This window comes from Erythrolamprus reginae, chromosome 2 (assembly GCF_031021105.1).
Source record: "Erythrolamprus reginae isolate rEryReg1 chromosome 2, rEryReg1.hap1, whole genome shotgun sequence".
Lineage (NCBI taxonomy): Eukaryota > Metazoa > Chordata > Lepidosauria > Squamata > Dipsadidae > Erythrolamprus > Erythrolamprus reginae.
Window position 1 is genome coordinate 14080636 of NC_091951.1, and position 17374 is coordinate 14098009.

Below are 17374 nucleotides of genomic sequence, written 5' to 3' on the forward strand. Positions count from 1 at the left end.
ATTAAAAAAATATTTTATAAATATTTTTTTTAAAAAAGGATCGAACTGCTAGCAGTCGGCAGAGCTATCCTGCAATACTGCTCTCTAACCATTGTGTCATCACCATGGGACTGGAGTGTTAACCATTAGAAGAAGGACTGGGTATTTATGCATCTCCCTATCTTCCCTCATACTAGATCCATGGGATAATCATTCCATTCTAAAATTTGGGAATTCTACAAAAGAATTCCTAAATTCCTAAAAGAGTTTAGGAATTCTTTTGTAGAAATCTTATGAAATTGTATTTTAGCTCCCCTCATACAGTATATAATGATTTAGTTTACCAGTTGGATGAATCAGATTATCATCCTCTTAATTTGGATAGGAGATGTCTTTCTACTCCCCTTATGGTGGTGAAGTTCAGCAGCTCAGAGTCACAGTGAACCGAGGGATGGGCAGCAAATAAATTTAATAAATAATAAACCAAGCTGAGATTTTGAGATCAATAGTGCAGAGAACCAAATTTGCAAATCAACTATGATAAAATTAAAATTATCAGACCCTGAAAGTTCCTCTTTTCAAACTAAATATTTATGGCATATCAACAAGATTCACGTTTCGAATATTTGCAGTGTGGCATCTCAGATAGGCTAAAAGGTTAGGACAGATATAGTAATTCAACAACTCCGAAGAGTTCAGCAGTAGTTCAATTCCACTGAACTCTCTTCCAGCCGACATTTAACTATTTCAACAAAATTATTGGGCCAGCTCATGTATAAGAATACTTTGGACGTTTTCTTTGTCCTTACGTGTTGTGATATATTGAGAGTAGAAATTCCTCAGTTTCACAGTTTTATATTTCTTTGGGTTGTAAGATGTTCTTTTGTATTCAGGTCTGGCCTCAGAATGATAATGTAGCACTTAGGGAGGAATATGCAGACCAGCAGACCAGCATTGGAAGACAAGATGGAGAAACCCTCAACAGCCACCATGAATTTCCCTTTTGTGCTCAGGTAGGTGGGCACAAAACTCACCCAGACACTACAGAAGACCAGCATGCTGAAGGTGATCAGCTTAGCTTCATTGAAGGCCCCAGGAAGATTCCTGGCCAGGAAAGCCACCATGAAGCAGATGGCAGCCAGGAAGCCCAGGTAGCTGAGGGTGAGGTAGAACATGATAACAAACCCTTCGTTGCATTGTATATTGATTATTTCAGGTTGAGAATGGAGGTCAGTGTCAGGGAAGGGGGGAGAAACTCCAAGCCAGATGGAACAGATGATAATTTGTACAGAAGAACAGGAAAGGATGATGGAGTTGGCCAAGCTCTTCCTCAACCATCTCTTTACTCGGTTTCCTGGTTTTGTAGCCAGGAAAGCCAAAACCACCATAATCGTTTTGGCCAAGAGAGAAGAAATGGCAACTGAGAAGACGATGCTGAAAACTGTTTGTCGGAGAAGGCAGGTGGTTTTCCTTGGTTGACCAATGAAGAGAAAAGGAGACAGGAAGCAAAGCAGGAGGGAGATCAGGAGAATGTAAGAGAGGTCCCGGTTGTTGGCTTTGACAATGGGAGTTTCTAGATATTTAATGAATATGACTAAAACAAGGCCTGTTGTTAGAAACAAGAGTAGAGCAAAAGAGATTAGGATGATGCTCAGATGTTCTTCATATGACAGGAAGGTTATAATTTTGGAAATACATTGAACTCGGACCTCATTTGGATGTTTATCATCTGGACACTTGGTGCATTTTTCTGTATCTGAAAAAACCAAAAAGTAATGTTTCTTTAACATCCCAGTGGTCGATTAGGTCCCACAGAGTTGGCCTTCTCCGGGTCCCGTCAACTAAACAATGTCATCTGGCGGGACCCAGGGGAAGAGCCTTCTCTGTGGTGGCCTCGGCCCTCTGGAATCAACTCCCCCCAGAGATTAGAACCACCCCCACTCTCCTTGCCTTCCATAAGTTGCTGAAAACCCACCTATGTCACCAGGCCTGGGGCAACTGATGTATCCCCTTATATGGTTATTGTACGATATGATTGAGGTGTGGTTATTTTAATGATAAGGATTTTTAGATAGTTTTTAAATATTGGATTTGTTTACATTGTTCACTATTGTTGTGAGCCGCTCCGAGTCTTCGAAGATGGGCGGGATACAAATCTAATATATTATTATAATTATAATTATTAATTATTAATTATTAATTATTAATTATTAATTATTAATTATTAATTATTAATTATTAATTATTAATTATTAATTATTAATTATTAATTATTAATTATTAATTATTAATTATTAATTATTAATTATTAATTATTAATTATTAATTATTAATTATTAATTATTAATTATTAATTATTAATTATTAATTATTAATTATTAATTATTAATTATTAATTATTAATTATTAATTATTAATTATTAATTATTAATTATTAATTATTAATTATTAATTATTAATTATTCTACCATTTTACCTTTCAAGATATACCTTCTTGGGACAACTGCTACCTTGAGCATTTTTGGTAATATATTTCTTCACATTTCCCCAGAAAATAAATAAGAAGTATAATATTTTCTAAAACGAATAACTGTATTTATAATAATCTATGAAACTGCAGAAAGTCCTAGGATGTGAATAATTTCCTGTGTTATGTACAGAATCCTCATAGTAAATAACGAATCAGTTAATCTTTCTAGGCTAACTTCCTAGGTCCTGCCAGATATCACTTTTTAATTTACTCCATGGAGAGTATGCTCCTCTTGTGAAATCTAGTTGACTGGCCTGTAAAACAAGACCTACAAATAATCTGGAATGCCTATTGGCAACTCTGGTTGTATGGGTGTAATGAGGTGCACTCCTAACTGTCCAGACTGCCTCATTGTGGACTCAGAATACAATGATCCTAAGAAGAAGCCCCTATAAGTATCTCGGGATACAGATAACTAACAATTTGACTTGAACTTTTCATACGTTATCTTTAATGAAATGTGGAAAGCAGTGTTTGCATTTCCTGAGTCAGATGAGGAAAGTACATCTTTCTCCTTCTGTCCTGGCCACTTTTCACAGAGGTACAGTTGAGAGCGTTTTTAAAAAACTTCATCAGTGCGGCAGCAGTGTCTCAGATAGAAAGACCCTACAGAGAGTGGTGAGGACAACTGAGAAGATGATAGGAAACCTGCTTCCCATTATTCAGGATGCTGTTTATAAGCATTTTGTGTTTAGAGCTTGAACCATTGTTAGAGACCCCACATACCCACTTCATAGTCTGTTTCTGTTGCTCCCCTCTGGGAGAAGGTTTCCAATCAACTATAGCAGGACTACTAGATTCTGTAAACAGTTTTATTCCATATTCTACCTGTCTTGTAAATTTGCAGGATTCTTTTTTTTCCTCACCCATGTAATATGCATATATCCAAACTAGATTGTGTTGTTTCTCTGTGTCAAATATATGTGGGTATGTGGGTATATGCATAATGGTTATCTTTTGAGAGATGAATGCAACAAAATTTCATTTTAATGAATGCTGATTAGCATATATTTAAAGTAATGATAAAGTTTCTATTCGATTTGATTCAAATTCCAGAAAATTAAAAGTGACGGGAAATTTCCAGACTAATAAACAGCAGGGATACTTTCTTTGGCATTAGTAAAGCTTGCCCTATCTAGCAAATCCTGCTATCTCTTCAAGGTCTTTTTGCTATTTGTCACTTTAGATAAGAAATTATGCATTTTGAAAGATAAACAACAATTCAGAAGTTCCAAATATTGATTTTTATGAAAATGCTCTGGATTAATTCACTTCTACAAAGTCTGTCCTTTTCTTTGGTGTTACCCACCTTCCTGAATGGAGATTGTGCCTTCTGGACAAGGAATACAGTCATAGCAACAAACTGGCTCTCCTTCTCGAGCTTTCCTGACAAATCCAGGATGACAACTTTCCACACATTTGGACTGAGGCAGAGACTAAGCAGGGGGAAAAAAAAGGAACCATGAATACCAAAAATATGTTATGACCCACTGGGGTGAAATGTGAAATGCTCCTGGTACACTCATGCCTGTGAGTCATTGGAGACCCGGTCACAAAGGGAGCATTAGGCTCTGCCCACCTGCCCAGAATGCTTTGTGCATGCGCAGAGGGTAAAATAACCCAAATTGCAGCATCCGGGCAGGTGGGTGGAGCATCATGCTACCTTCATGATCGGCCCTCTGGTGATCCTCAGGCATGAGCAAATTTTTATTTATTTTTATTTATTCATTTGTCCAATACACAAATACATAGGAAGAAAAATAGACATGTGATAATATAAAAGAGGGTGAAAGTGAACTTAGAGGAGAGGATATATGAAAGGAAGAGCATATATAAGATAGGTGAAAGAAAGGAAAGACAATTGGACAGGGGACGAAAAGCACACCAGTGCACTTATGTACGCCCCTTACTGGCCTCTTAGGAACCTGGAGAGGTCAATCGTGGAGAGTCTAAGGGAGAAATGTTGGGGGTTAGGGGTTGACACAATTGAGTCCGGTAATGAGTTCCACACTTCGATAACTTGATTGTTGAAATCATATTTTTACAGTCAAGTTTGAAGCGGTTCATATTAAGTTTGAATCTGTTGCGTGCTCTTGTGTTGTTGCGGTTGAAGCTGAAGTAGTAATTGACCAGTAGGACATTGCAGCATATGATTTTGTGGGCAATACTCAAATCGTGTTTTAGGCGCCGTAGTTCTAGGCTTTCTAGGCCCAGGATTGTTAGTCTATTTGATATTCTGTTTTGAGTGGAGGAGTGAAGGGCTCTTCTGGTGAAATATCTTTGGTCTGTAGTTGTCCACTAGTGAAGAGTCTCCTTTTTAGAAAATGGGGATGACTATTGCTTTTGACCATAGCTTGGGGAGCGTGCTGGTCCTGAAGGATTTTTGAAACATAATGCTTAGGGGTTCAGCAAGAGCAGAAGGAAGTTTCCTTAGGAAGTATGCACAGAGACCGTCTAGTCCAGCAGATAGGGAAGGTTTGAGGTCACGGATTGCTTTTTCTACATTGTCAACAGTAAATAATGTGTTAAAACAGTCTAAAGTTTCACTTTCACATTCACTTTGGTGATGATTCCTAAGGCTTTGGATAACTGAGAAAAAGTAGTATTTCACCCACCTTATTGAGCAACTTTACCCGTGACAGAGCATCTTGGTTGATAATAAGTCTTTGTCTTTTAAAACTCCCCAGTTGCTCTTTGATGGTATCCTTGTTGAAGAAAACCAACAAGCTCTTAATGTCTAGATCTGCTGTTATATCTCCATTTGGCTCCAAGTAGAGTTTCCTCTGGGTGATATTGAGAAACTCATTATTCTCCAGAAAGGGATGGAACTAGAATGGAAAAGATCTGGGAATTTTAAAAACTAAAAACTTAGCTTCTTATCCCACATGATCTTTTGACATTAGAATTTTTTTTCTATGGTTTTCTAACTAGCAAATATGCTTAAATAGAAGAGCAGGTATACCACTCACTCTAAAAGTGAACCAAAATTCTTCAACCATATATTGATAATTTATATATAATAATAAATTAATAATTATAATTATATTAATAATTATAAAATTATTTTAATTATTAAATTTTTTATTAATTATTAATTATATAATTGCATAAGCGCACCAGTGTGCCTACCATCCCTGTTCTAATATTCCCTTATTCGTATCTGTTTCTTGTATTCATAATCAAGCTTATACTTACATCTGTAATCTAATATGTGCTTGATGAAATAAAATAAATAAATAAATAAATAAATAAATAAATAAAATAACATGAACAGTCTAGATACCAAGCTTGCCCTCTCACAGGAGGAAGACCAGACAGGAAATATGACTAGATGAGTTAATTCTACTTTACCAGAACTCTACTAAGAGAATTTTGCAAAACTGTAAATATAAATCTCCTACCGACCCTTTTTTCATATCGAAAACTTAGGGAAGAACGTTTCTGAGTGTCTTTCACCTGATATGAAGAAGTGGGATCCACTCACTTCTTAATTGATTGTTCATAAGTAGCATATCTTTCCACCCTACCCCAAAAAACCATTACACTTTCTTAGTAGATTATAGCAATAGCGAGAGCACTCCAAGATCAGGGAAGTATTAATACCACTCTACTATGCCCTGGTCAGACCACATCTGGAGTACTGCATCCAGTTCTCGTCGCCACACTTCAAAAGAGACATTGAAACTCTGGAGAAGTTGCAGAAAAGAGCAACCAAAATGATTAGGGGACTTGAAACCAAGACTTACGAAGAGAGATTGTGGGAACTGGGCATGGATAGCCTAGAGAAAAGGAGGGCCAGAGGGGACATGATAGCTGTATACAGGTATATGAGGGGTTGCCAAAGAGAGGAGGGGGCCACTCTATTCTCCAGCGCACCAGAGGGCCGAATGAGGAACAACGGCTGGAAGCTGACCAAGGAGAGATTCAACCTAGAAGTAAGGAAGAACTTCCTGACAGCCAGAGCGATCAACCCTTGGAACAACCTGCCTGCGGAGATTGTGAACTCCACAACTCTGGACACTTTCAAGAGGAGATTGGACTGCCACTTTGCTATTGTGCTTTAGGATTCCTGCTCAGGCAGGGGGTTGGACTTGATGAGCTGCATGGTCCCTTTCAACTCTAACAATAAATAAATAAACTTATATACAACTTCACAGAGTCAACATATTTCCTCCAAACAATTGGTCTTCTCATTTTAGTGACCTTGAAGGACGGAAGGCTGAGTCAACCTTTTCAGGATCAAACTCCTGGCAGTTAGCCGAGTTAGCCTCCAATACTATATTCTAAACACTGCACCACCATGCTATCATGCTCTCATTATATAATTTGATTTCAGCAAAATATTAACAAATTATTTTTTGCTATTAGGAGCCTACTTAAATAAGGGGTAGGTTTCTCAATGAAAGCTGAAAATCAAGAGTCTGGGAGAACCTTTTCCAGATAATAGAGTGTTTTAAATTGGAAGATACAGAGCTCTTCCAATAACTGAAAAATGTAACACTGAAACTTTAAAACTTTTCACCCTTGTTCCAAAGTGTGGGATATAGTAAAATGAATTCATTCACAATAAAAGGAGATTCTGGCTGGATAACAGGAAAAACATCCTAAAAGGAGGAGCAATTTTAGAGCTGACCCAGAAAAGTTCGTTGTCTCCTTTACTGATTGTTTTAATGGAAAGACTGAGCAGCCATCAATGAGAAAATTCTTAATTATGATTTCTGCAGAGATTGGATATTAGGCTGCATGATCTCACGATTTCTTTCATAAACTGCTATGGTACTCTTCACAAATCCATAAATACCAGAATTATTTTTAAAACGCATACATCCTTGTTTAAAATTAGCAGTTTTTTATGCATGTGACATGGTGCTCACTCTTTGGGACATGATGCCATGAGAAATTAGATTAGCGAAACGTTTTGCAATTTTGATTTCAAATAATTGAGATTGTACTCATTCTCCTTTGGATATCTTCTAAAAAGTCACTAAGTTTGATGGAACTTTGTCAGGACTCCATACCTGCCATGGATGCAGTCTTGGAGCCCCCAAACTCTTTTTGCCTTCCTTCCTTCTCCTTTTCAATCTGGAGCTATATACAGCCTTCAAGACATGTGCCAGAGTCATAAAGACACTGTAAATATATTGATAATTTCGGATCTGGATTGTATTCCTTCCCTTTTGGGATTCCAGCTGCACTTTCTGGGTGCATCTTCTCCGGCTTTTGATAGAAAAGTCATGTTTTGATAAAGAACACTGAAAAGACTGACCTTCAAACTGTCGATGTACAAAGAAGTAAGTTTGAAAGGCATCATGTTTGGGCTTTTTTTTCACCTGAAAAGCAAAACTCCAAATACTATGGGTGTATTTGAATAGTCTGTGCTTTTTCATTGAATATATTCCCAGAGTTGTGGTGATCCATATTTTCCCTTCAATGAGTCCTGGCAAAGACATAAATGTTAAATGGAAAGGAAGACTTCTTTCCAAAGGAGAATCATATTCTATAAAGTGAACAAAGACATTGACTTGTCTCCACTTGGAGAGGGCATCCCTGAACAGTGCTGTAGGTATAATTGTTGAGAATCGTTGTGATATAACCACACAAATTCCGTTCCTGACAAGCAAAAGAGTAAAAGTCCTCATGAAATTTTCTCCATTTTCTGTGTCTGAACCAAAGAGGCCAATCAAGGTCCATCTGAAATGGAGGAGCACTTGGATAATTCCTGGATAGTGGAAACCTTCTTTAGGGACCATCCGATGGAAAAAAGGAAATTGATTTTTATCGCTCAGAGTCTCTGAAGCAATTCTATCACTGATCTGAAAAAAGCAATAAAAATGCTATGATATCTTGGGGGAGGGGTGTTTCAGATAAAGCCCAACATATTAGGTCTTAATAAATGCAATTTTGTTTTGATAAACATATAACAAAATCCAATTTTGTTTTGATAAACATGTTGATTAGCCATTGTTTAAAATATTAAATACAGAATATTAATATGACTGTACATAAAAATGGAATAATAATAATAATTATAATAATAATTTATTAGATTTGTATGTCGCCCCTCTCCGAAGACTCGGGGCGGCTCACAACAAGCGATAAAACAATATTGTACAGGCACAAATCTAATATTAAGAAAAAACTAAAAAACCCTATCAATTAAAAACCAAACAGCACATACATACCAAACATAAATTATAATAAGCTTGGGGAAAAGGTGTCTCAAATCCCCCATGCCTGGCGGTATAGATGGGTCTTAAGTAGTTTACGGAAGACAAGGAGGGTGGGAGCAGTTCTAATCTTCGGGGGGAGTTGATTCCAGAGGGCCGGGGCCGCCACAGAGAAGGCTCTTCCCCTGGGGCCCGCCAGACGACATTGTTTAGTCGACGGGACCCGGAGAAGGCCAACTCTGTGGGACCTTATCGGCCGCTGGGATTTGTGCGGTAGTAGGCGGTTCCGGAGGTATTCTGGTCCAATGCCATGTAGGGCTTTAAAGGTCATGACCAACACTTTGAATTGTGACCGGAAACTGATCGGCAGCCAATGCAAGCCACGGAGTGTTGTAGAAACGTGGGCGAATCTAGGAAGCCCCACGATGGCTCTCGCGGCTGCGTTCTGCACGATCTGAAGTTTCTGAACACTTTTCAAAGGTAGCCCCATGTTGAGAGCGTTGCAGTAATCGAACCTCGAGGTGATAAGGGCATGAGTGACTGTGAGCAATGACTCCCTGTCCAAATAGGGCCGCAACTGGTGCACCAGGCGAACCTGGGCAAACGCCCTCCTCGCCACAGCCGAAAGATGATGTTCCAATGTCAGCTGTGGGTCGAGGAGGACGCCCAAGTTGCGCACCCTCTCTGAGGGGGTCAGTAGTTCCCCCCCCACGGTAATGGACGGACAGATGGAATTGTCCTTGGGAGGCAACACCCACAGCCACTCCGTCTTGTCTGGATTGAGTTTGAGTTTGTTGACACCCATCCAGGCCCCAACAGCCTCCAGGCACCGGCACATCACTTCCACTGCTTCGCTGACTGGACATGGGGTGGAGATGTACAACTGGGTATCATCCGCATATTGATGATACCTCACCCCATGCCCTTGGATGATCTCACCCAGCGGTTTCATGTAGATATTAAATAGCAGGGGGGAGAGGACCGACCCCTGAGGTACCCCACAAGGGAGAAACCTAGAGGTCGACCTCTGACCCCCCACTAACACCGACTGCGACCGACCGGAGAGGTAGGAGGAGAACCACTGGAGAACAGTGCCTCCCACTCCCAACCCCTCCAGTCGGCGCAGAAGGATACCATGGTCGATGGTATCGAAAGCCGCTGAGAGGTCAAGAAGCACCAGGACAGAGGACAAGCCCCTGTCCCAGGCCCGCCAGAGATCATCCATCAACGCGACCAAAGCAGTTTCTGTGCTGTAGCCGGGCCTGAAACCCGACTGCTGGGGACCTAGATAATCGGCTCCTCCAAGGACCGCTGGAGCTGGAGTGCCACCACCTTCTCGACAACCTTCCCCATAAAGGGAAGGTTGGAGACTGGACGATAGTTGTTAAGTACGGCTGGGTCCAGGGAGGGCTTCTTGAGGAGGGGGCGCACAAGCGCTTCTTTATAGAGTGATGGAAAAACTCCCCTCCCCAAGGAAGCGTTGGTAATCTCCTGGGCCCAGCTCCGTGTCACCTCCCTGCTGGCCGAAACCAACCAAGAGGGACACGGATCCAGTAAGCAGGTGGCAGAACTCACAGCTCCAATGGCCTTGTCCACTTCATCAGGTGTCACCAAGTCAAACTCCTCCCAGACAGATGGACAAAGACGTTTAGCCCCAGTCACCTCGACTGACTCATTGTCAGCCGATACTGCTATGCAATTGGAGTCGAGTTCAGCTCGGATCCGAGCGACTTTATCAGCGAAAAACGAGTTAAATTCCTCAGCACTGCCCTGCAAGGGTTCCCCAACTCCCCCCTGATTTAGAAGTGAGCGGGTTACCCTAAACAGGGCAGCCGGGCGGGATTCCGCTGATGCAATCAAGGCGGCATGATAAGCGCATCTTGCCACCTTGAGCGCCACTTTGTAAGTCTTAATAAAAGCTCTTACAAGTGTTCGGTCGGATTCGGACTTACTCTTCCTCCATCGCTTCTCTAGACGTCTCTTCTGGCGTTTCAACTCCCGGAGCTCCTCGTTGAACCATGGAGCTCTATGGGGTCTAGTGCCACAGAGAGGTCGCAGTGGCGCAATTCGGTCAAGAGCCTCCACTGCAGCCTTGTTCCAGGCCTCAGCAAGAGACTCTGCCGAGCTGTGGACGAGCGAATCTGGTAAAACAACAAGCGCCTTCTGAAAGCCCTCAGGGTCCATCAGGCGTCTGGGGCGGAACCTCCTAATCGGTTCCGCCTCCCTGCGGGGGAGGATTGGAGCCAGGAAGTTGAGCCGCAGTAGAAAATGGTCTGACCATGACAAAGGCAATGCTTCTAAGCCCCTTAGTCTCAGACCACTATTCAATTGCTCCGAGAGGAATACCAAGTCGTGTGTGTGTCCACCCTCGTGAGTCGGACCCTGAACTACTTGAGTCAGGTCCATGGCTGTCATGGTGGCCATGAACGCCTGTGCTAATCCTGAGGAACCGCCGAGCGACGGCAGATTGAAGTCCCCCAGGACAATAAGTCCGGGGAACTCCACCGCCAGCCCGGCCACCTCTTCGAGCAGCACAGGCAGGGCTGTTGACACGCAGCTGGGAGGCAGGTACGTGAGTAACAAGCCCACCTGAACCCCTAAGTCCAACTTCACAAGGAGTGACTCACAACCCGCGATCTCAGGAGCAACGAGTCTACGCAGATGGAGGCTCTCCCTGGCTACAATAGGCACTCCTCCCCCCCTTCCCTGGGGTCGAGGCTGGTGCCATATCTGAAACCCAGCTGGACATATTTCCGAGAGAGGCACCCCTCCCTCTGGGCCCAGCCAGGTTTCAGTAACACATGCCAGATCGGCCTCCTCATCCAGGATCAGATCCCGGATGAGGAGAGCTTTATTCACGACCGATCTGGCATTGAGTAGCAGCAGCTTGAGCCCAGGGCCCGGATTACACTCGTCACCAGGGCTCCGGTTTGAGCTCATGGAACCGGAACAAGGGATCGCTATTAAGCAGCGATCTCTTTTTCCTCCAGAACGGCTAGCCCCGTGACTCCCGCCATATCTACCTCTCCCCAGCAGGACCGGGATATTCTGGCCCTCTGTCACCCCAGAGAAAGATACCCCCATCCCTCCTGTCTCTCTACTGCCAGGTAGGCTAAATTCTGCATTCAATAGAAGAAACCATTGCAGTAAAAAGAAAAATGCAAATCATACCACCATTACCCTACAATTTTCTATAATCAGACCTACATGCACATAAGTCAACTGAACTGTTTTGTTCCAACAAAGGCTTCTTCATAGTATTTCTGTTTACTGTATGCTGCAAAAGTCCCCAAAACAATGGACATGGTGTCATGAATGGGTTTGTCTGCTTTGATCCTTGCTTTCTTCCCAATTTGGATGCTTATATTTAATTAATTAATTAATTGGATGTATATGTCACCCCTCTCTGAGGACTCCTTAAATGGTCATTTGGCAACTCTTGAATCCCATTAATAATAATAATAGTAATAATAATAATAATAATAATAATAATAATTTATTAGATTTGTATGCTGCCCCTCTCCTAGGACTCAGAGCAATATAGTTAGACATACTGTATTGGTCACCCTCTGCCGGCACACTCACATATTCATGTAGAGAAACACAAAGCAATAATGCTGGTGTCGTGAGAGGATATTTTTGTTTTCATCCTCCCTCCCGAACCCCCAATGTGAATCTCAATCTTCAGCTATGACACCTATGTTGATGATGTTCATCCATCGTATTCGAAGAGGATCTTGACATCTAGGGATGTCAAGATTGCGCCTGAATTGGGTAAAAGTGAGGGAGAGGTGCACATAGTCAGCCTCACTCTCTCTTCCCAGATTCCATCAATAGCAGGACAAGGATCTCCGGGACCGCTTTCTGCCGCACGAATCCCAGCGACCGATTAGGTCCCACAGAGTTGGCCTTCTCCGGGTCCTGTTGACGAAACAATGTCCTTTGGCAGGGCCCAGGGGAAGAGCCTTCTCTGTGGCAGCCCCGACCCTCTGGAACCAACTCCCTCCGGAGATCAGGACTGCCCCACCCTCCTTGCCTTTCGCAAACTCCTCAAAACCCACCTCTGCCATCAGGCATGGGGAAATTGATTCCCCCGGGCCGTTCCATTTTATGTATGTTTTGTTTGGGATGCATGATTGTTTTTTATTATAAGGATTTTATACTGTTCTTTTTTAACCATTAAATTTGTACTATGTATTGTTGTTGTAAACCGCTCTGAGTCTCCAGAGAGGGGCGGCATACAAATCTAATAAATAATAATAATAACGAGTCAAGACAATTGGAGATGGGCTGGGCATAGCGGTTGACCAGGGTGTCTTTCATGTCTTGCCGTGCTCTTGGTATACCACATCACTGCAGTATATTTCATCCACTCAGTCCACCAGAATCTGTCTTCACGTGCTTGGGATAGACAAGTCCCTATCTCACCGAAGGCCAATGACCCAATGGCTACTCTCAACCGGGTTTGGCCAGCCTGTCAAAGCTGCTGCCTGGGATGTGGCCACTGCACATGCTACAGCTACTAGGAGCCACAGGTGAGAGCTGAGTGACAGGTGGGGATCAAAGGTAAATGAGCTACCCTAAAACCTGCCCTGAAATGAGCTCCTGTAAAAGGACATGACATGCCCATACACCGGAGGTACTACCCTTCACTGAACATACCATACACCCCATGATACCTATAATGGCCATAGTGAAAAGCAGCTCTTGAATCTATCACTCACCCTCTACCATACCCCTCACTTTACCAGATAGAGAAACATAGACACAAACCTGTGGGACTTTGTAGGTGCCTGCTAATGTTGACATCTGGATGGAAACATCCCTATCAGCTGTATCAAGAAGAGCCAGAATGTTGTCCTTCCTTCCACAGCTGTAGTTGGGTATATTGGCTTCTCCAGTAGAGAGCATGTCCAGCAAGGCATCTGAAGTGCCACGTGTGTTTGAATAGTTGTCATGGATGTTGTAGCCAAGTGTCACGTTGTGCAGGAGCCAGATATTTTTGTTGACCACTTGAATATTGAAAATAAAGTGTACGATTCTTGACATATCAAAAGGTGAACTGGTGTAAAAGAATGTTCATATTACTATATACAGTATGTCAAGAACAGCAGTAAGAAATTACTTTTTTTTCTATTTAATCTGCTCTTTCTGCATAATCTTATCAAGTCTTAAGCCAATATTGACCTCCGGAAAGAGGCAAATCACATCCATCCATCACCATTTAATATTTGTAAGTGTTGAGAAGATGGGATTGAGGTAGTCATCCACTGGATATTTGTACCAATTTTTATCAGCAGGCAAGTAGCCAGGTTGCAAAATAATTCATTAAAGTGGAACCATCAGAAAAATTACCTAGAAAGAAACCCCCCATCACTCTCTATTCCTATAACAATCAGGCATTGAATAGTAATGGGCAGAGTCAATTATATCATTTAAATCCCTACTTTAAAAAAAAGTCAGTAATGAAGAGATGAATTTAGGATTAGATAGGGAGGGGAAAATAATACCAGTATGGATAATAGTTGCTTTTGTCATATCTTTGCATTTGAGTGTTAGAGATAGAGAAAATATGGGCATTGAAAGGATTCAATAAATTTGATGGGTCCTGCAATATAGGTGTAAGGGAAACAAGAACTGCAAATGTAAAGAATGCAACTCCATCGCATTGAATGACTTACAAGTGAATCTGACTATCAGGAGCTACGTTGAAAGTCAACGGTGCGTGTGATATTTTCGTTGCAGTGATTACCATACTAATAAGGTAGTCTCCTCTCCTGTAAAAGCTCCATGGCTTTTTTGCATCTGGGTGCTCCAAAATCAGTGGGCACTTCATTCTAAGCTTCCCAGAGACCGGCTGGAATACCAATAGCATCAGAAGCAGAAGAAGGATGTTCATAATTCATAGGGCTGAATCAATCATCTTTCCATTTCTAAACAAGAGCAAAAAGAGTTAGGAGAATTCAAAGCCCTCTCGTGAAATTGAAAGGACTGTAGATGTCCTGATTCAGGCATAGAAAAGTTTAAATTCACCTGGAAAGGAGAGAAAGATACATTCAAGAGTCCCAAAGGTTTTGCCACACAATGTGAGTGGAGACATTTATCTTCTTCTGATGAAGACATTTATCTTCTTCTGATGAAGACATTTATCTTCTTCTGATGAAGACATTTATCTTCTTCTTCCCCTCCCTTTTGCTTCAGTCTGATGTTTACTTCAAAGGTAATCACTGGAGAAGTAGCAGAAAATGTCTCAGAGCCCAGGATGGTGATAATTACAGTGTGAAGCAACTTCTCTGGGGATCCTGAACTCATTTCATGGTTCCATAAGCAGAGGAGTAGTACTTTACAATTTTCAGGAAGTTCATGAATGAAGGCAAATTATTCATGCCCCAGGATAATGTTGCAGGATCCAATCTGGGACAATCTTGGGAATCGACAGTTTATTTTTTTAAAATTATCTCATGATGGGGCCCATCCACAGGGAACTACTCTTAATCCAGAGTATGTCAGAGAGAGAAATTCCATGAAGATGGGTGCAGCATGAGTCCAAAAGCTTGGAAGAGTAAACCGCTGTTCCCAAAAACTGTTTCAGGATTCCATTCTAAATAAGGTCTGGATGACTACAGCTCATTGGGATCCCAGTCTTGAGTTGACGTTTCATAAAATTTCCTTTAATTATTTTAGTGCCATTTTCCCCTTTATGATACAGAGAAAGAAATGGGCAACCTATGATTCTTCTAATCCCTTTATCCCTTTTGATCAAACTCTTCCCCAGCCTTTTCTGCACATTATTCCTGGTTTTGTCAGAAGGTCAGTATTATTGAAACATAGAAACATAGAAACATAGAAGACTGATGGCAGAAAAAGACCTCATGGTCCATCTAGTCTGCCCTTATACTATTTCCTGTATTTTATCTTACAATGGATATATGTTTATCCCAGGCATGTTTAAATTCGGTTACTGTGGATTTACCAACCACGTCTGCTTGAAGTTTGTTCCAAGGATCTACTACTCTTTCAGTAAAATAATATTTTCTCATGTTGCCTTTGATCTCTCCCCCAACTAACTTCAGATTGTGTCCCCTTGTTCTTGTGTTCACTTTCCTATTAAAAACACTTCCCTCCTGAACCCTATTTAACCCTTTAACATATTTAAATGTTTCGATCATATCCCCCCTTTTCCTTCTGTCCTCCAGACTATACAGATTGAGTTCATTAAGTCTTTCCTGATACGTTTTATACTTAAGACCTTCCACCATTCTTGTAGCCCATCTTTGGACCCGTTCAATTTTGTCAATATCTTTTTGTAGGTGAGGTCTCCAGAACTGAACATAGTAGTCCAAATGTGGTCTCACCAGCGCTCTATATAAGGGGATCACAATCTCCCTCTTCATGCTTGTTATACCTCTAGCTATGCAGCCAAGCATCCTACTTGCTTTTCCTACTGCGGGACCACACTGCTCACCCATTTTGAGACTGTCAGAAATCACTACCCCTAAATCCTTATCTTCTGAAGTTTTTGCTAACACAGAACTGCCAATGCAATACTCAGATTGAGGATTCCTTTTCTCCAAGTGCATTATTTTACATTTGGAAACATTAAACTGCAGTTTCCATTGCTTTGACCATTTATCTAGTAAAGCTAAATCATTTACCATATTACAGACCCCTCCAGGAATATCAACCCTATTGCACACTTTAGAGTCATCGGCAAATAGGCAAACCTTCCCTACCAGACCTTCCCCTATGTCACTCACAAACATATTAAAAAGAATAGGACCCAGAACAGACCCTTGTGGCACACCACTTGTAACCTGTCTCTGCTCAGAATACTTACCATTAACAATAACTCTCTGATGTCTAAGCTTCAGCCAGCTGCAAATCCACTGAACTATCCAGGGATTAAGTCCACTCTTCACTAATTTATCTATCAGCTCTTTTTGTGGAACCGTATCAAAGGCTTTGCTGAAGTCCAGGTAGGCAATATCCACGGCACCACCTTCATCCAACACCTTTGTGACATAGTCAAAGAAATCAATGAGATTAGTCTGACATGATTTGCCTTCAGGAAAGCCATGCTGATTTGGGTCCAATAAGTTATTGTTTTTTAGGTGCTGATTTATCCTCTTTTTGAGTAGAGTCTCCATCATTTTAACTACCACTGATGTCAAGCTAACTGGCCTGTAGTTACCAGCTTCTTCTCTACTGCCCTTCTTGTGGATAGGCACAACACTGGCCATTCTCCAATCCTCAGGAACTTCTCCTGTTAACAAGGATTGGTTAAACAAATCAGTCAGGGGGGTAGCAATGACAGATCTGAGTTCTTTAAGAACTCTGGGGTGGATGCCATCTGGACCCATTGCCTTATTTATCTTTAATCGTTCAAGTTCTTCTAAGACATCGGCTTTTAGATCACTGGAGCTGAATCCGTACAGCTGGAACTAATACAGTCAGATTATTATTATTATTATTAAAGTTGGAAGGGACCCTGTAGATCATCTAGTCCAACCCCCACACTCAATCAGGAGTCCCTACACCATTTTAGACAGATCGCTGTCCAGATCTCCCTTTGAAAGTCTCAAGTGTTGGAGCTCTCACAATCTCTGTAGGCAAGCTGTTCCACTGGTTGATCACTCTCACCATTGGAAAGTTCCTCCTTATTTCCAGGTTGAAACTCTCTTTGGTCAGCTTCGGTCCA

The 17374-nt window shown here is 41.6% G+C and overlaps 1 protein-coding gene across 1 annotated transcript in view; it reads right to left on the reverse strand.

The window, feature by feature from the left end:
- The window catches only part of LOC139159152 (uncharacterized), a 68210-nt gene extending 53635 nt beyond the window's left edge, over window positions 1-14575 (reverse strand). Inside the window, exons 1-7 of the mRNA XM_070736504.1 lie at window positions 14358-14575; window positions 14109-14122; window positions 13450-13733; window positions 7528-8322; window positions 5125-5337; window positions 3819-3945; window positions 829-1735 (exon numbers count right to left, since the gene is read on the reverse strand). Of these exons, the coding sequence (XP_070592605.1) occupies window positions 829-1735; window positions 3819-3945; window positions 5125-5337; window positions 7528-8322; window positions 13450-13733; window positions 14109-14122; window positions 14358-14575 (2558 nt within the window). The remainder of the gene's footprint in view (window positions 1-828; window positions 1736-3818; window positions 3946-5124; window positions 5338-7527; window positions 8323-13449; window positions 13734-14108; window positions 14123-14357) is intronic.
- Window positions 14576-17374: the final 2799 nt, after the last annotated feature.